Source organism: Prionailurus bengalensis, chromosome E4, assembly GCF_016509475.1.
Source record: "Prionailurus bengalensis isolate Pbe53 chromosome E4, Fcat_Pben_1.1_paternal_pri, whole genome shotgun sequence".
In the NCBI taxonomy this organism is placed as follows: Eukaryota; Metazoa; Chordata; class Mammalia; order Carnivora; family Felidae; genus Prionailurus; species Prionailurus bengalensis.
The window spans coordinates 22,180,015-22,200,634 of NC_057360.1; the positions used below are offsets into that span (position 1 = coordinate 22,180,015).

General features: G+C 35.1%; 1 protein-coding gene across 3 annotated transcripts in view; it reads right to left on the reverse strand.

Moving 5' to 3' along the window:
• Positions 1–20,620, reverse strand: part of HMCN1 (hemicentin 1) — a 465,703-nt gene that overhangs the window by 74,886 nt on the left and 370,197 nt on the right. For all 3 annotated transcript variants that reach the window (XM_043568168.1, XM_043568169.1, XM_043568170.1), the window contains exons 58-70: positions 20,313–20,474; positions 19,061–19,174; positions 18,738–18,940; positions 18,080–18,161; positions 17,841–17,972; positions 17,357–17,506; positions 14,807–14,966; positions 12,617–12,741; positions 12,205–12,388; positions 11,513–11,610; positions 10,337–10,615; positions 4,597–4,793; positions 1,278–1,359 (exon numbers count right to left, since the gene is read on the reverse strand). In XM_043568168.1, the coding sequence (XP_043424103.1) occupies positions 1,278–1,359; positions 4,597–4,793; positions 10,337–10,615; positions 11,513–11,610; positions 12,205–12,388; positions 12,617–12,741; positions 14,807–14,966; positions 17,357–17,506; positions 17,841–17,972; positions 18,080–18,161; positions 18,738–18,940; positions 19,061–19,174; positions 20,313–20,474 (1,968 nt within the window). The remainder of the gene's footprint in view (positions 1–1,277; positions 1,360–4,596; positions 4,794–10,336; positions 10,616–11,512; positions 11,611–12,204; positions 12,389–12,616; positions 12,742–14,806; positions 14,967–17,356; positions 17,507–17,840; positions 17,973–18,079; positions 18,162–18,737; positions 18,941–19,060; positions 19,175–20,312; positions 20,475–20,620) is intronic.

Sequence of the window (20,620 nt, forward strand, 5' to 3'; positions counted from 1 at the left end):
AATATAATCACATTACTATCACCATTTAACAGGTAAAGAAACTAAGGCACAAAGAAAGGATTTCTTGTCCAGGTTCCACACTTGGTAATGATTTTCTCTGAACATCAGATTTGAAAACTAATAAATGAGGGTCTGCCCATCATAACCTACAGAAATGTATACACTTTCTTAATATTCAGAAATGTATCTTTTTGTTAAAATGTTTTCATTTATTTTTGAGAGACAGAGAGAGAGAGTGCGATCAGGGGAGGGGCAGAGACAGAGGGGGACAGAGGATCTGAAACACTGACAGTAGAGAGCCCAACGCGGGGCTCAAACTCACGAACCGGGAGATCATGACCTGAGCCGATGTCAGACTCCTAATCAACTGAGCCACCCAGGCACCCCAGAAATGTATCTTTTAATGTGACTTGTCAATTAGTGGCAGGCTTAATGTGTGTGTAGGGCTGGTGAGAGGGGGGTACCTAAATAACAGATAATTTGCATTGCCGAGTCATCTAGGCTACAAGAATGAAACAAATATTTCCTTTTGGTTTGTTAAATGTTCCTTTCCATAAAGAGTAATTCCCATCTCTATGTTGAAATAATATTGGCCAGAGTTTAATTGGCCCAACTTTTCTAGAAGGTAATTTGGGAATAAATTTCAAAGTCTTAAATGTGTGTGTGTGTGTATGTAATCAAGCAAGTGTACTTACAGAAATTTATCAAAATAAACTAATTAAGGAAACAGCACAATATATATACACAAAGATGTCTATAACAGTATTGCGTATACTCGTGAAAACAGAACAGTTTAAATATCCGAAAATAGGGAATGGATTAAATAAATTATGGCATATTCATAAAATGGGGCACTAGGCCATCATTAAAAATTATTATAAAAATATGGTTTTTGACACGAAAACATGTTCATAATGTCATTAAGAGAGATGAAAATGAAGTTAAATACTACATGTCGTATGAGACATTTCTGTGACATCTGTATGCAAAAAGGCCTTTGTGTGGTAAGACCGGGTGACATATTTTCTTATTTATTGTAATTTATATTCTGTGACTGGAAATCAATAACCATGAATTATTTGTGCAGGAACAAAATAAATAAGTCAAAAAGTCCGTGGAAGTTTTTCAAGAAGGACTTGGTCAGCCAAATATAAGAACTAGATTTGCAAAATATATATTTCCTTATGTAGAAACATATGATGGAGTTGCTCATGCTCCATAAATTATGGCTTCTAATTAGGTATATGATAGATGGTAGGAAATTTTGCCAAATTTACCATGCACTCTCACTAAATATTCTTTATCATCATCTCCTGCAGTACTGGATGCCAGACATGTGTACCTTCCTGTATCCTCCACCTGCAAAATCCAAATAGGTGAATTACACAATGTTAACTTGTCAGTTTCAGTGACGAGAATAAGTATTTATTAGAATGAATGTAAAAGTCTTACACAAAGCAAGGTATCATTTAGGATAGCACAACAATTAAAATTTAATAAACTATTTTAACATTTGTGATTAGCACTCTGGTAGTGAGCACTGCTTGGCATCTCTATCATATATAAAACGATGTTTTAAGAGGGTTTCAATATTTGATTTCAGAACATTTGCATGTTAGGTATATTTAATGATCACAGAAAAGGCAGATGTATGTAGGACCCCACACCATACATGACAGACTAGATATACAATGTTTATTGAACCCATTAGTATTTATCGATTTAAATGGTATCTGCCATTTAAAAGTTCAACTGGCATCTTCCTGAAGAAAATAAAATGCAATTTAAGTAAACAAATAAAATATCAGGTTATTTAAATAAAGTACATTAATACCATATTTTGAATCTACCTTTGGTAAACATGGTGAAACAAAAGAGCTATATTATGTAACCCGGCTGTAAACAGTGTCAGACTGACAGAATAATCTACTCGTATCTGACTAAAACCAGAAACATTTCTTTAAAAACCCTGTGCATACTTTCCACTGAAAGTGTGAACCTTCCTTCGTATGTTTGACATTGTGTAGACACAGCCCATGCTTATGTACCCATAAAATATACTCTGGGAAACAGATGATCTTACTTCTGTGAAAAATGTATTTTGGAAAAGCAGAAAAATCCCATTTTCATTTATTTTTACTACTTGAACATTACTAGAATATTGTGAGTTTTTGAATTCTTGCATTCAAAATTGACTTTATAAGTTATGGAAAAACTGTTTTGTAGGTTGCAAAAACTCCTTTGAAAAAATTTAAGACTGGTATGTTTGCAAAAATACTTAAATGCAACTTTAAGAAGCACGACACTCACATAGTCCTTCAATTAAGAATTCAAAATGATGGACCACTGCCTGGAGAATAATTTATGAATTTACCATCAATGTCTAAAACCTTTAAAAATCAACTTTTCTCTATCAACTAATTTTATTCCCAGTTAATATTGCTCACCCCCAATTGTTTTGACTTAACCAAACTTGAACTATCATTCAAGTTTACTCTTAAGTCTTTACCTCCTCCAATAAATATTTCCTGACAACCTGTGCCCTTCTGCATGCCTACAGTCATTATATTTAGCTACATTTTCAAAACTGTGTTCTGTTTATAGAGGGTTTGAAAAGGTACAGTTAATCAGATTTCTCTAGAGCAGTATTTTGTGGAATTGTTGACATGCACTATGGTTCACAAAGAAGAGGAAGGTATAGTATGTAAGGTTTTCCAACTGTATTTGGTCACAGAATTTCCCCCAGTGGAATAACTCACAGAACTAGCGTTTGATGGAAGATATTTTAGGAAACTCTTGTCTCTAGCACACAATTTGGAATTTGCAAAGCATCCACTATGTGCCAGTCATAACTATATGCTATAGTTGCATACACGAAAAGACAAAGTTCAGATAAGTGAAATTTAATGTAGTAAGTGCTATAATAGAGATACGTACAAAATGTGAAAACACAGAGGAGCAGAGGAACCAAGATCAGTCTTGGGAGTTAATAGTATTTAATTTTCTACTTTGAAAATATCTTGAATGTTTTTTTTGAACTGTTTCTTTTCCTAATTTTATCATGTGTGTAGTTTTATGTACTCGAGACAACTGGAAACTTCTGGAAGGCTGAGACATGTTTTATGTATTATGTTTGTATTCTCCACAATAGCTAGTGCATGTGGGTCACCAACTAATACTCTGTGGGATCTTTGTCTCCTTTTGTTACAACCCAACTATATAATGTTTCCATTTAGACCTACTGTGATGTGGCCTTAATCTTCATTTAGGGTTTATTTACCACCATTTCTTTGTTTTTATAATTCGATTCCACACAGTTTCCTTTCCCTTTATGTTACAAAATTCTTCTGGATCTGTTATCTGTTGAAATTATAACATTCAAGGGTTTTCATTCAGTAAGTGGTTTAACAATTTAACTCGAGTTTCCCCTGAGTTACTGCAATATTTGTTGGAGAGAAAAGAGGGGAATGGAAGGCATGTTCTCCTTGATACTGAAACCAGAAATGTGCTGAGTTCCACTGGTAAGGCTTTTGAACCCAATGTAGGATCGAGACCCAGCTCTATCACCAAACTTGTCATGCAAGTACTAATCTCTCTGTGCCTGTTCCTGGCTGTGTAGAGTGGAGATAAAGACATTGCCTCAAAGAGTTGTCATGAGAGTCATTGGTGTGATAGAGCCCAGAGCTGAACATAGGACTGACACAGTAGACAATTTATAACCCTTAGCTCTCTTTTTCTGGCTCCGTTTCCTTCCTCTTTTCTCAGTGAAAAAGCACACAGAATATAATTAAATAATTTGTTATTCCAGGTTTAAAGGAACAATGATTATGATAATGACAATAGCAGCAGGAAAAACAACAATTCCATCTAACTCTATTTAACATTACTACATGCCTATGGCACCAGTCTAGGCACATCATGTTAGATGATCTCTGAAATTCTCAAGTGTAGGAGTTAGGTATTATTACTATTTTTATCCCAAAGTTACAGATGAGGGTATTAGGGCACAGATGGAGAATATCTGTAATATAAGGTTTGTCTTTGTTAGTAAAACAGAAGATTGTTATAATAAGACATCCCAGACATGCTTCTCTTTAATATTTTTAATTTAAGATGAATTTCCTTAAACACAAACTAAAAGAACAGTCAATTTTACTGAATTGATTGAAAAATTGTATCTGTTCAGATTCGTATGTCTCCTAGTTCATTTTGGAGACCAGAAATGCTCTTTGAGACCTCATATGTATATATGTTGGATTGTTTTTTGCCACTTTTGTCAAGGGCTGCATGGTACAAATTACGAGCTTCAGGAAATATATTATCACTTATAGCACTGAGAAAAATTTGCAGAAAGTAAAGCATCTTGCTTTCTTCTGAGTTTAATATGATACTCCTACTGCTCTTTTAGTCATGTTACCTTGTGTCTACCCAATCAGGCATACCATAGAACCAATTTGCCCATTTTTAAGGTTACAGAGAGAGATCTGTGTCTTTGGACTTGATTTGTATCTGAGATTTGGATTCTAAAACATAATTTCTCCATTAGCCAGTGAGAGGTTTAACCCAGGATTAAATAACTTTGACTTTGACACTTACCTGGGCACTAGATATTTGAAGGACCTCTCCACCTCCAAGAGTTTGTATCTGTTCTGTCTGTGGGAGGGGCCTTCCATCCTTCATCCAGGTAATTTTAGGAGTTGGAATCCCAGAAGCAAAGCAGTTAAGTTCAAGTGGATTATTAACAATCACTGATATCTCTACAGGTTCTTCAGATCCATTGATATGAGGTGGTTCTATTTAAAGGGAATTAAAAACAACAACAAAATAAACTTGCTGTTTGATAAAATACTGCTGATTAGAAAAACTTTAAAAGAAAATTCAACTCAAATGTATGTTCTTATAATATAAATTGGTTAAAACAAAGATACCAAAATAATTCCTACACGCTATTACCCTTTGTCACTGGCACTATTTTAAGAGGGACAGATCATGCCTATCATAGATCATGAAGTAAATGGAAAGGTAATTATAGCTCAGCATTTGGGATTCAGATAATTAGAGGAGTCTTACCTAACTGCAAAGATTTGAAAACAATAAAAACTAAAGCCGTCTTGTATCATTGTTTAAGGAAGGAGACATATTTAACCATAGCAGTGTGTTTTTGTACCTTCTAGATATCTATTGTTTAAAGCAACAGGCAAATGTTATGGAATTTTGCTATCATCTTTTCCGTGCAGAACTGTAGGAGGAAACAATGACTAAGCAGAAGAAAAAACGGTTACATTTGGAGACTATTTCTGCATAAAACACATTTGTTATGTCTGGGCAGAAATAATTTCCTTTTTTTGTTATTTATATTTCTAAATTACCTTTCTCAAGAGGATGTTAAAGAATCTAAACACTTGGAAGAAACATTAACGTTCCTTAGTCCAACTACTCTCAAGTTTAGGAATCCCTTTAAAACAGTCTTTCCATACAATGATCATTCAAGTTTTCTATGAACATTTCCAGCTTACTATTTCACAAGGCAGCCAAAATAGTTGTTGGACAGCTCCAAGGATTAGACTTTTTTTTTTTTTTTAAATCAGGCACACAGTTTAGAACAGAGGTTTACAGCAGAACATCTGGAGTCAAAGAGCCTGAGTTTGGAGTCCTGGCTCCAACAATTATTAGGTTAGTGCATTTGGGCAAACCTCTAAAATAAGGACAGCACTATTATTTAACTAATAGGATCATGGTGAGCATTCGATGAGATAATCTATAAACTACACAGTTCTCTTGTGTTTCTGAATATGTTTTATAATTAAAGGTTTTAAAAAAGTTATTACTATTTCAATGTCTACCACAGCTCTTGGTATTTTTTTTTCCTTCAAATTTTTATTAAATTCTGGTTAGTTAGCATATGGTGTAATATTGTTTTCAGGAGTAGAATCTAGTGATTCATCACTTACATACAATATCCAGTGCTCAATACAAGAGCCCTCCTCATTACCCACCACCCAGCTATTGGTATTATTATTAAAATGTGCTTACTTAAAGAAAAAAAATCCACCCACGGTTTTCATTTTCCTTTCTGGAGAAAGATAATACATTAAATCTATACTCCTTTTCAGATTGTAATTAAGAAGTCAGAGTTTCTTAACCACTGACCCGTTCTTTTTTACTTTCTTCCATCTTATGTATTGCTTTCAAAATCCATTTTATTAAGTGCATTTTAGAATGATCCAAAATTTCTTATTTAAAGTATTTCAGTGTCTCCATGTTGCTTACTGAATTAAAGAAAAACTCCTTATCATGGCTTCCAAAGCTTCATCAATAAGGCCTTTACTTATCTTTATAACATTATGTACTTTTAATATACTTATATGTAACCTAGGCTTCAAATTAGACTACTTCTTTTCCCTCAACAAGTCCAGTCTTTTCTTGCTCTGTGACTTTACTAATGTTATTCCTTCTACTGGAACATTCTCCAATAGCCCCATCCCGTAACTGAGCATGTTCAAATACTATCAAGGTCACATTAAGGTCATTAAATTTATCTCTAAAAACTATAAATCCTCTCTTGATTCTCTCAACATCAACAATAAAATTTCCATCCCATATCACTCAAAAGCACTTATCTGATTTTCCATTTGACTTACAGTCAATTCTTTATTCCTTTTACTTATTGGTTATTTACCATGTGCCAATCGCTGTGGATGCAAAGACTAATCAGGCATAGCCTTTAGCCTCAAAAGCTTACAGTCACTAGATTGAAAACAACAGCAGCGTAATAGAAACAACATGCTCCCACCTGATTCAAACCCCGGTCACCAGGTCTTACAGATGTTAAGTGATTGTGAACAATTTTATTCTGGGACTTGTTCATATGTCTTATACTCTGGACAAAGTAGGAGGTGCACAGACTCTGATGACTCCAGAACTTATGCTTTTAGCTTAGATCTCTCTTCCGAGCTCAAGACCCATAAATCTAATTATCAGATAAACATCTCCAGTGAAATGTTTGGACACTACTTCACTCTGAACATGTATTCAGATTGAACCTGTTATCTTATCCCTCCAAACCTGGTCCCTTTCCAGCATTTCCTGCATTTATTCATTCAGTCACATAAGCCCAAAACTAGGAGTCATTTTTGATATCTTCTTCTTCATCACTCTCCTATGTCCAAATCCTCATGTAAGTCCTACTACTTCTACCTGAAATCATTTCTAAATACATTTTTCCTCTCACCTCCATTACTAATCTGAGTTACAATACTATTTACTTGGACTAACATCGCCTCTTTTCTGGATCTAGGCACCCACCCAATATTATCTACCTCTTTGTTTCCTTCACATTATCAGAGTCAGTTTTGTTGGGGCTATCAGTAAAAACTACATTTCCTAGCCTCTGTAGTAGATAGTAGATGGAGTGATATGTGACGATTCTGAGCAATGAGATATAAGTGGAAGTGGTTTTGTGGGACTTCTAAGAAAATCTCTAGAGGAGCAACTCTTCACCCGGCCTATTTTTCCTGTTCTGTTGTTGAATCTACTGATGCTGGTGGTGAGCACACAATGCATGATCACTGACAACCATGATGTAAAGGTCAAGAGAACTGTAAATATCTGAACTGGTTAACCAACACGGCTACTGCCTACCTCTAGACATCTCACTCAGCAAGAAAAACAAAAGTTACTTGTTCAAGCTGCCATACTTAGCCTCTGCTATTCACAGCCAAACACAATTCCTAATAATACATGGGTCTCTCAGAATCCACTCTTGTCCTGCTCCAAGTAGCTCTCCACTTTGCACTCAGAGTGGTCTTATCAAACTGCAACTCTACTCATGGCATTCCACTTACTAGAACTTTTAATGGCTTCCCATTGTTCTATGATAAAAACCAAACTCTTAATGTGGTCAACAAACCCCTTCACAGCCTGGACCCTGTCGAAACTCCTTAGCTTTACTTTGTATGAGCATTTTCCCTTGTTTTCATCATTCTTCTTACATTGGACTTTTCAGAACCACTAATACACCATGACACCTCCCACCATGTGGAGAGCATTAAGCTAAGAATAGCCGTTCCCCAGGTTAAGATGGTTACTTTCAGATTTGGAGTGTAGCGCTGATCCAAGTAAAGAGCTTTTCAGGTTTTTAATGGAATTAGCTTTCAACAGATGTTGAAATGCTGAAACTTCTCATCTTTCTGCTGAGCCAGTTTTTCAAATCTGTTTTAAGAAAATATTATCCTTATAAACCCTGCAGCTAAAAAGGTTGTTCTTTGTACACTATGCTAACAGTATCACTGATATTTTCTTCCTTAGTTTTCTACATTGAGAAATGCTCTGGGTTGTGATTCTGCTGCTGGGTTCTTGAATTCCTAGAGGAGTATGCTTTCTCTCTTACCACACTGCCACGTGTTGGACCGGGCCATATGTTGCATACATGGTAGGTGTTCAGCACTTCTTTGTTGCATGATGACTAGAAACATGCCTGGCACATAATGTATAGTCAATGTACAAGATCACATTTCTGTCATCTCTTGTTATTCCTGATACTCTGTGAATTGGTGTACCGGAATTTGTTACTCCACCCCTCCTTACAGATGCACACTTTCTTGTGTCTTTTGTCTCTAAATACCCTGGAGTAGCACCTCCCCTACCACCCTTCATTCTATGGAACACCTGTCTACACCGCAGTCTCCTCTTTGTTTGTTTAGATAGTATTATGCCTCCCTCTATAGTTAAAACCCCTTTTATTTATTTATTTAAAAAAATTTTTTTAATGTTTATTTATTTTTGAGACAGAGAGAGAGAGAGCATGGACAGAGGAGGGTCAGAGAAAGAGGGAGACACAGAATCTGAAACAGGCTCCAGGCTCTGAGCTGTCAGTACAGAGCCCGACGTGGAGTTTGAACTCACAGACCGCGAGATCATGACCTGAGCCGAAGTCGGACGCTTAACCGACTGAGCCACCCAGGCACCCCAGTTAAAACTCCCTTTAATGCAGCTAGCAAGTATCTAATTCCATTCGATTCAATCCAACGAATAAACCTCACGTGTCAAATGCCAAGCTAAATCTTGGGAATACAGCAATAAGAAAGATGGGTACTGCCCATCACAGAGCTTAACTAAGGATGAAGCAGACTTTTAACGTTATCCAAATGATTAAATTGGTATAGGTACTATGAGAAAGATTACAGGGCATCCTGAAAACATAGGCTAGCCTCTTGCCAAAATTATTCTTATTGTTCCTTGTGAGGTACATTTTGTTTGCTGAGGAGGCTGATGTTTTACGGACATTGTAGTGAAAAAACAAACTAAACTCCAAAAATAATTAATTATTAAAATAGTTCATCTCATTCATCCTCATTTCTCTTCCAAAGTCAAAATTTTTTATTTCAAGTAAATGGGGTGTTTTCTCTTTATAGTAATTGTGTGTAGAACATTGTAATACTCATTTCAAATATTCATTTTAATGCACACAAGAGTAAATGGAAGTAGACTCTTTGAAATGACTATGATAACTATCATCTATAATTGGATCACTTGGAAAGATTGTGTGAAAGAACATAAAATAGTATACATACTATGCTTTTCCATCAAATTGCAATTTATCAAGAGCTTTTCGTTCTTGAAAAAACTTATCTACTTAGCGATTGGTTGTATGACTTTGTTAATGAATAATGTTTTATAAGTAGAAGTTTTCATCTTTTAAACAGAGGGGAAACAAAATAATTTAAATTTAACATGCTTCAGGTAAGAGTACACCTAGATAGGGGCACCTGGGTGGCTCAGTGGGTTAAGCATCCAACTTCAGGTCAGGGCATGAACTCATGGTTTGTGGGTTCAAGCCCTGTGTCAGGCTCTGTGCTGACAGCTCAGAGCCTGGAGCCTGCTTTGGATTGTATGCCTCTTCCTCTCTCTCTGCCCCTCCCCTGCTCCCACTCTGTTTCTCTCTCTCTTAAAAATAAACATTAAAAATTAAAAAAAAAAAAAGAGTAGGGATGCCTGGGAGGCTCAGTTGGTTAAGCGTCCAACTTTGGCTAAGGTCATGTCTCACAGTTTGTGGGTTTGAGCCGCGTGTCAGGCTCTGAGCTGTCAGCACAGAGCTTCGACTTCTATGTCTCCCTCTCTCTCTGCCCCTCCCTTGCTCATGCTCTGTCTCAAAAATAAAATAAACACACACACACACACACACACAAAGAGTAAACCTAGGTAAATTACAAAACAGAAATGTGAAATGCAATGAATATTTATAAATTTTGTCGCTGTAGTAAGTGATTCTAAGAATTACATTTATTTACTAAATCTCTATTGTCACTTGTTTCCAAATTATTGAATATTTACCTACCCAGGACCTTCAGGTTAAAGTGTTTGCTGACTTCTCCAGCTTCATTTGAGGCAATGCAGATGTACCTTCCTGAATCTTCAGTCTCTGCTTTGATAAGCTGAAGAACCATTCCTTGAGTGCTTACTGTCAGACGGGTATTAAGACCCAGAGGCTGGCCATCTCTAAGCCAAGACATCCTGGGAGTTGGAGTTCCATCTGTAAAGCACGTCATGGAGGCAGAACTACCCTTGACAACTGTGATCTCCTCTGTTCCCATCGCATTGTCCAGATTTGGTGGCACTATATAGAAAACAACAGGTAAAACTTACACATCTATTATAAATTGAGACCAACTTAGATTTAAAAAAATTGTTATGGTTCAGTTAGTTATATAGTATTTCTGTGATCTACTAAAATATAGAATTTAAAATAGCATATAAATAATTACTGCCTATAATAAAAAAAGGTATTGGATAGGCTAAATAGTAATCTCCCAAAATATTAGCAATGAAACCTCAGGACTGTTTTCTTGCAGAACATACAAAATTAAACTGTTTTAAGTTTTGGCCATTTTTGAACTTTTTAGGTTTGTCTCTTTAATTTGTTATAATGCATATTATAATTACAGAAGTATACTTTCAACTGCTGCATGTGGAATAAATAAAATAATACCAATTTCTAGAGTAAGTTTTATATAATCCATCAAAATTCATTTGTAGGCTGTAGTAAATAGTTCCTTAACTGTTCTCAGATGTTCTTTGGGATGTAGAAATTTGGACCAGTAAACCTTAATATTTCAGAAATGGAATGTTTTAGGTTGTCTCTCCATCTACACACATACACACACAAAGACATATATATGCACATATTCATTTATATTTTAAATACTCTAAATGTACCACTAATATTATTAGAAAACATTCTGAACTTTCTCTTTGTATGAAAAGACTGGTCCTTGTGTTCGGATTGAAATGCAATTTTTAAAAATTTAGATTTGACTTAATGCAAGATTCCAGGTTAGAAGAGTATTTTGACAGATAGTATGTTCCAATATGGACCCTTCGGGAGAAAACACATTCTTTCCTAGTTACTAAAATTGTATTTTACCAGTTCTTCTGATATGTCAATATCTAAATATAAGCCTTTTGCTTAATATTGGACACACAGTAAAATACTAGGGGCATCTTAGTGACATACCAAAAACTTGAAGACTATAATGTTTATTATCCACCCCAGCTCTGTTGGAGGCCACGCAAGTGTACTCAGCAACATCAGACACCTGAGCTCTCACAATCCTGAAAAACAATTTGACCCCATATTTCATAATTTAATCCCATTCAACATATACAAAGAAAATATTTCTAATTTATACACAGATTATGAGTTATGCTGGGAAATTTTAGTTATGAGGGTTACAAAATACAGATGCCTCAAATGCAATTTGTTCCACAAAGTTAATCAGGCACTGACAGTATGCTATTAAAAATATAACATAATTTAAGAGTGAATATTTTTCAAACATACATTAATAAAGAATGATGCTAACATGAAAATCACATGATTGTGGTAGGCATCTTCATATTACCTTTCCATAGAAAGTTTTATCTAAAATAGTAGTTCTTGGAAATACATATGCGATACATACATCTGTCTGTGCAAGACCTGTTTTATACAAATTTACTAAAATGTGAGCATTTAAATAAGAATAAAAAACCATTTCAATTTTATTGTTGTTATCCTCTCTCTTCTAAAAAGATAGTGAAAGGGAAAAATAAACAACAGCGAAACCTTATGAAAAAAACATGTCTTAAACACCATTTAGATAAGGTTAAAGCCTACAGTCACAGTGACTTTATCTGTCTAGCAAATCACACAAAATCAAAGCTTACCTGATAACCTGCCCTCCTGAGAGCAACCGGATATGGGAGGAGAGAGGCAGAGGAAGTCCATTCTTTAGCCAGTTGATCTGTGGTAGAGGTGTCCCTGTGGCTCTACATTCAATATTTATTGAAGTATCCACCAAAGCCATTAGTTTCTCTGCTTCTTCTTTATTACCCCTAATTGCGGGTGGAACTATGTCCCGCAGAAAATGAGAATGAGAGAGAGAATGGGTGGGGTGTGCATTACTAGTTCAAATAATTTCAACTACAATTGCCCATACTGCTGCTTATCCCAAAAGGAAACAGCAGTGACGTCAGATTTTAAAACTAAATGCTCCAGACACCTACTGCTAGAATTTTTATTTCTACTGATAGATTCCTAAGGTGGGATAGTCAAAAGAGAGTGAAATTTCACATTTACCGTAGACATTCAAGTTAAAAATTCGATCTTCTTCTCCAGCAGGATTAGTAGCCACGCAAGTGTATTTCCCCACATTGGATGGGAGAGCTCCGTAAATGTTTAATGTGCTGCCATCTGCAGTCACCCTATAGAAAACGCCACAATAAAGGCACTGAGATGATTCATGCGAAGCTTAGAGCTTGAAAACTCACTCTGGGTTATTGTGTTCTTTAAAGAAATACCACCATAAAATGCACCTTCATCTTAGATATATAATGGTTCATATCTTTTTCGCTAAGTATACGGAGGTCTGTTAAACTCAGAGCTAGTGAAACTGGAGATTTCAGGCAACCAACTGAAATTCTACAGAACCAACTAAAATTCATGTCCTATATCTGCCACCTCCTTATGAGAAAAAACTGGAAACGAATGAAATCAGATTGGGAATTTCTCTATCCCAATCAAAGACATGTTTTTCTCAAAGTTAATATACTTTTTCCTTACCCATAGAAAATTAAACAAAAATTATTAAACAACATTTATTAAACAAAAATTTTTTAAAAGTTCTGGTATGAAATTTGAAGAATGTTACAAGAAACTAAAAAAATATCAAAAAGTAACTATATATGACTTAGTAATATTTTTAATGGGAAGGAGAATAGGATAGCTTATTTAAACTGTGACAACTATTTTGTAGAGGTATATTTTGCAAAAATTTTTCTACACATTGCTAGAGCTTTTTCTTTGAATTACATAATAGTAAATAACTATACTGTTAGATTGTCAAAGATATTTAAGTTAATATTATTGCATTATTTATCCCCTTCACACACCATTAATTATCAAATAAAACTTTGGTATAAAACTTCCTGTGTTTTAGAAAGAGATTAAATGGCTTTCTAAAGTTATTCCTACAATAGTGATTTTACTAGAATCTTCCAATGTCAAAAGTAAATGCTCCGCTTCTACCCTATCATGTTATGACATATGATTGCCAAAAATTACAATATTATCTGAGTCTAATGTATTTTTCATTTTCAAAATATCAATTTTAAAATTAAATGAGTTTAATCATATGAATAAACAAAAAGCAAGTTGCCATAAGCAAAGGGAAATGGAAGCTGACCTTGAAAAAATTACTTTATTTGATTGGCAAATTGTTCCACTTACAAACCATACATACTTATTTGCAGAGCTGTTAACAAATAATCAGTAAGTTAGATATAAAAACAAGTGCATTTGGGATCTTATTGTAAGAGACGAGTGACTGATCATAAATTCTTAGGTGCAAATATTACATAAGATCTTAGGTCCTACCACCTTTCTGGTGCTTGGCTTGCAATATGGTTGATATCAGCTGATTTAATAAAAATAATTAAATACTTGTTAACTATTGAGATATGTCCACACCAAAGAAATAAAACTTAAAATGTATCTCTAAAATATTATTTGGCAATGTACTCAATCTTCTAAAGGGAACAAATATCTAAATTTTAATATAAAATGACTTCAAAGAAAATAACATTTACTTATCGTTTTTTAAATCATGTATATTCAATTCATTGACTAGAAAACAGTCCAAACCCTAAATCTAAAATATTGATTTAAAATTATAAAGTGTACAATACATTTAATTAATGCTTATTCATGCATCTGATTCTTCAAATATGTGTATATAATGGGGCTTTTGTGATGAAGTAATCTAGTAGAGATTAGAATTCTGGACAGTTCTTCTAAAGGTATTTGTTTTTGAAAGTAGCAGGAGCAGGAAGCCCTGGAGAAGGAAGTGGGAGCAGGAAGCCCTTACCATGTAATTATCTCATCTCTGTATAGTTTGTTGCATGGGTAACAAGTACCAGCAGAAAATGGGATTTAGACAAATCACTACAAGGAATGAACTAGGTTATGATGATATTATCTCTTTCTGCAAAATGAGCCAAGCACTCATTGATGCTGATGGATGAGGGAAATGCACGCGCACGCACACACACACACACACACACACACACACACACACACACACACTTTTAAGCAATTCTCTAAGGAGGGTTTCTGTGTCCAATTCTTCAAAATGTTACCTTTTCTCTTTCTAAATACAATGATTGCCAAATTCCCATGGCACTGAATTTGGTATTATTCATGTGAAATTTGAAGAATAAAGGCATTGAAGAATATCTTACAATTAATGATGTAGATTCTTTTAAAACATACCGGATTCTTTCTGTTTCACTGCTATTTATGGGCTTTCCATCTCTAAGCCATTGAATAAGTGGGGTGGGAATGCCACTTGCCATGCAGGTCAGCTCAACATTTTCCCCTAGAAGAACACTGACTTCACTTGCAATTTCAGCACCAGCAATACTTGGAGGAACTTTGGGAAAATGATTAAGATTCTCATTAACAAAACACAAGATTATAAATTCCAATGAATACAATAGAATCATAGAACAAAATGCCATCTTTATTTCATATTTTTCCTAGGTTGTGGTTAAAGATCCAACTATTGTTATCCTCATAAATTATTTTATTTGTTTTTATACTTATTTATTTTTAATGTTTAATTTTTTTTTATTTTTAAGTAGGCTTCACGTCCAGCGCAGGGCCCAACATGGGGCTTGAGTTCACAACCCTGAGATCAAGACCTGAGTTGAGATCAAGAGTTGGATGCTTACCCTGCTGAGCTACCTATGGGCCTCCATAAATTACTTTTAAATGAGGAATGATTAGAGGAAACAGTTCAATAATCCTGTTATATTTGTAAGTTGATACAATTATTTAGTCACACAAACTAGTGACAAATCTACCTCATGGGCACCCTTCCTGGCCAAATGAATCACTTTTAGATTAAATCCTCAATATAGTTCAGAATTAGAACAGCTCAGGAGTGTGTTTTATGAAATCTTGGCATCAATGTCTGAGAAGGGTATCTAGGTTGGTTATTTCTCTCTTCATAATGCAATTTAAATATTATTCATTCTGAACAATGGATAGACTTGTAGGTTTGAAGATCCAATTATTTCTTCTATACTCTTTCTAGCCAGCTTTGCTTTCCACGTTAATGATTTGATTGAGAAATAATGTCTAATAAAAATATTGACAATGGTATCAAGCAGAAACACATCTGAATTCCTCTTCTAAATAATTATGGTGGTATGCTGAAGGTAGTGCACACCAGCTCGCAAGAGCCAATTTTATACATCTTCCCTACTCCATGTTCAGTGACATCATATTGGGAGCTTGAAATGGGTCACAATGGGAATAATTACACCATAGAAGCTGGCAAATGACTGGCTACAAATAAGGACCTTTTTGTCTGCAGAGTCAGTTGTTAAATATTTAACAGCACATCCCTACGTAAATTTGCAGAATTTACAGTTACTAAATTAGTCAAATCAATAGGAGTTTTAATGAGACTCCTAAAATGAGTAGCTAATATATGACAATCACTGGACTAGGCCCTATACATGTATTTGTAGTCCTGAGATATGATTATATACATAAAGTATCTGATGAAATGTTTGGTCATACCACATTACCCGTGATTACCAATTATTGTTAATGCATTAAACTAAATTAGACATAATCCCTGACCCTGAATCTCTGAATAGTTATTTTTCTCATCTTGCTTCTGAAATCTCAAAGCATCCCTAATCAGAGAAACCATCGATAGTCATAAATTTATTTCAATTTTTCCTAGTTTTAGTTTTTAGTTGATGGTTCTTAATCTTACTTGGCAATATATACATTTATGAAATCATTACACTGTGCAACTTAAACTTATACAATGTCATATGTCAATTATATCTCAATAAAACTAAAATAAATATTTTTGAAGTTAGCTTTAGTAAAGCACAAAATAGGTAGAAAATATTCAATTACTTTTATAATTTATGAGAAATTCTTTTCATAGTAACTGTAATAAAATCAGAAAAAGCCAGCATTCAACTTAGTTTCAAGTTAGACTTCTACTCCAATTTAAACATTAGGCCAAAAGTAATAATCAGAGGTTTACTGAAAATGGAAAGTATGAAAGTTCTCCATCCATCCAGTGGTCAGCATTATGTTGAAACATAGTAGGTGTTAATTAAGTTGATTAAGTGCAGAATGAATTAATGCTCCTATGCTCACCCCAAAATAGTAAAAAATCCATGCTTACTTGAAATTTAACCAATCCCTGACTTGCAGTTAGAACACAGTACAATCTCTTCATAAGTTAATCTTACTTATCTATATAAATAAAAACAGATCTATAGGCTTGGCTCAAAACAAGTTATACCAGATTAAAATAAATAAATAATTCAATAGAATATATACTATTGGAACATCATTTCAGTAAAAATGAAAAAATATAGAGATTATGACACATCTATTATTCTTTTTTCCAGTTATGACCATTTTCATGAAAGTACAACTCTACTGATAAATATAGGATAGAAAATTGACAATATTTTTTGTATATCTAAAGTTTTTTGTAAGTCACATCATTAGACAGTGCTTATATCTCAACAAAACTGGAAAAAAGAAAATATCCAAAAAATTACAAAGAAAGGTATTTTCAATTATAAATGATCTCTTTAGATGTAGTCTTATTTGTTTTATAGGTAGAATATAATAAAGAAACTGAAGGTGAATCAGAGTGTACCCCACATACCTTTTTAAACATTTTTTTAAGTAAACTTTATGCCCAATGTGTGGCTGAACTCACAAGAGTCACATGCTCTACTGATTTAGCCAGACAGGAGCCACCCATACCCCACATACCTTGAATTGAAAGAATGTAATTTTTCTGTGCTTTTCCCTCCATATTTGATGCAATGCATGTATAGTTTGCACTATCTGAATGTTGAGACCGGGCGATTTGGAGTTTGCTACCTCCAGACAAAATATGTACTTCAAGTGAGTCAGAATTTTCTAGAGGTGAAAACAAAGCAAAACAAAACATAAAAAGCTCTTATTTTAACGTCTCTGCAATTCACCATAATATATCTTATTTTATGTGGCAACTATAGTTCTTAAGTGTTCTTCCTTTGTACTTTCATTTTAAATGGGATACCTCTTGAAAAAACAAGAAAGAAAAATCTCTATGTAATGAATACTATTAGTTATTATTAGTTATCATTATTAGTTACTAGTAATTAGACTTTCTGAAGTAAACACAGCTATAAGCATAGTACTGAAAATGTACTAGTTTCTTCATTAGTAAATTAAGGGCAAAAGAAAACAAAACAAAGCACAGCTATATTACCGATGGGCTTGTGGTTCTTCAACCAGGCTATCGTGGGAGGCGGGATTCCAGTGGCATCACATGTTAAGGTCACAGGATTGCTGATCGTCTCAACAACCACTTCATTTTCAGGCCCTTCGATACTGGGTGGCACTGTGAAAAGACAGAAGAAAATGTTGTGTCCTCATTAAGCTAATTCAGGACACTTTTGCATTTGCACATCTGGGGGAAAAAGAGCTGTATTAGAGGCAGATGCTCACCATATACATTGAGGTGGAAATTTTTATCATCCCGTCCTGCTACATTTATAGCTCTACATACATACTGGCCTGTGTCAGATACCTAAAAGAAAAAGATACTATTGTATGTGCTCCATTAAGTTACAGATGACCAATCACACTGTTCGCGTGTAGATTAAATCATAAGTCATCTTTATGCTCCAATGCCCAGTTCTTTTTTCTTTTTTTTAGTTTCATTTATTTTGAGAGAGACACCATGAATGGGGGAGAGGGAGAAAGAGAGGGAGAGATACAGAATCCCAAGGAGGTCCGCACCATCAGCACAGAGCCTGATGCAAAGCTCCATCCCAGGGACCATGAGATCATGACCTGAACCAAAACCAAGAGTTGGATGCTTAACCGACTGAGCCACCCAGGTACCCCTCCAATGTCCCAATTAATTGCCTTCTACAATCCTGCTTTTAATAAATAAATAAATAAATAAATAAATAAATAAATAAATAAATAAAATTTTAAAAGATAAAGAAAGAAAGAAAGAAAAATAAGGTCAATAGCATTGATGATGCTGTTTTTAAATAAGAATTATTTGTCACTGCAGTAAAGGGAATGCAACTGCCAATGCTTTCTTCCACAATCCCACCAAGGAGTCATGACACATGAACAAGAATAAAAGATGCACCTCAGCTTCCTTGATCTGCAGCATTTGTCCATCTGCTAAAATCTCCAAGCGAGCGGATTCTGTTATCATCTGCCCATTCTTATACCAGGTGATGACTGGAGGGGGCACGGCGTTCGACTCACACTCCAGTGACACTGAGGTCCCCTCTCTCACGTTAACTACAGAAAGAGACTCACTGCCATGATCTTTAATGCTTGGGGGCACTGAGGGAGGGAAACAAGAGCAGAAGGATTTTTTTTGTTTTTTCATTAAGATGCTGAGATATAAAATCTCTACTACTAGTTTAAAAACGAAAGAATTTTATGAGGAGAATAAAGACAAACCATAGACAGTCAGGGAAACTTTTTTCTTGCTTTCACCAGCTTGGTTGATAGCAATACAAGTGTATTCACCACCATCAGATACCTTGGCCCGAATAATTTGCAGAGTTCGACCACCTGTGGGCAAATACAATGCAAACTGAAGAGCGGCATAGAGGCTGTTTTATTTTTATTTTATTTACTTAGTTTTACATGTTTATTTCTTTTTGAGAGAGAGAAAGAATATGCAGAGGGGCAGAGAGAAACAGAGAGAGAGAATTTAAGCAGACTCCACACTGTTAGCGCAGAGTCTGATGTGGAGATCGAACCCACGAACCATGAGATCATGACCTGAGCAAAAATCAAGAGTTGGACGCATAACCCACTGAGCCACCCAGGTGCCTCTAGCAGTTGTTTTAATAACTATTTCTGTCAGTAAGATAAACGGCAAAATATATCCTTTTTCTAACAGTGAGATTTCCTATTCAAAAGCAAAGAACTAAATTGAATTGAGTGTCTTCGATCCCTCCTTTCCCTTTGATTTCAGTATTTATTCTACTTCCTTATAAAGGAAGAAATTCAGAAATTTTTTCTCTCCAGTAACCATAGAGAGTAGAACTGTTTGATACAGTTCTAGCAAGCACACAGTAATTACACTATAGTCAAGATATGTTAAATCTCCCACAGTGTAGAATTGTCTGTTGGTCTATTTATCTATCCTCAAGGAGCTTTAGGATTGATTAAAAACAACCACTGATTTTATCCAATGAAATCACCCTTTTACTAGTCTATCACCCACAAGGAGTCTATCACCCGCAGGTTGTTCCTAAATGTCACAATTTCTTGAAAGTAGACCTTGTTACTATACATTCTCACTAAAACCATAAATCTGTACAATGTTATCCTAATGGCCCCAAATGGGTAAAGAGAGGCATTTAATGTGAACAAATAAGAGGAACAAGATAGGGGGGCCTGGGTGGCTCAGTCAAACATCTGACTTCGGCTTAGGTCATGATCTCACAGTTCATGAATTTAAGCCCCACGTGGGGCTCTCTGCTGTCAGCATGGAGCCTGGAACCTGCTTCGGATTCTCTGTCCCCCTCTCTCTTTGCCCCTGCCCTGCTTGCACACTCAATCCTCCTCTGTCAAAAATAAATAAACATTAAAAAAAAAAAAGGAACAAGACAAAAGTTTGGGAAAAGACTAAGTTGATGCCATTTGTATTGAGAAAAGTGAGAAGGTTTTGCCTACCTTTTAAGAGTAATAACTTCCTTACCAGGCACAATGAGAGCATTTGTATTTAGCTTGATAGGCTGTTCATTCTTGAGCCAGCTGAGATCAGGAGGTGGAAAACCAGAGACCTCACAGGTCAAAGAGATGAAATTGTTCACCACAACAGTGAGATTTTCAGGGTTAGGACCGATGACACTTGGAGGAACTATAAAAGTAAACATATTAAAAGTGAAATCTCATATTATCAGCAATACATATTCCAATTTGTTAATATAAGCCTGATCACCAGTCTGCTAACACATTGACTTAATGATACTGTTATTTTGCTGTGTTTCTTCTAATTCCCTAATG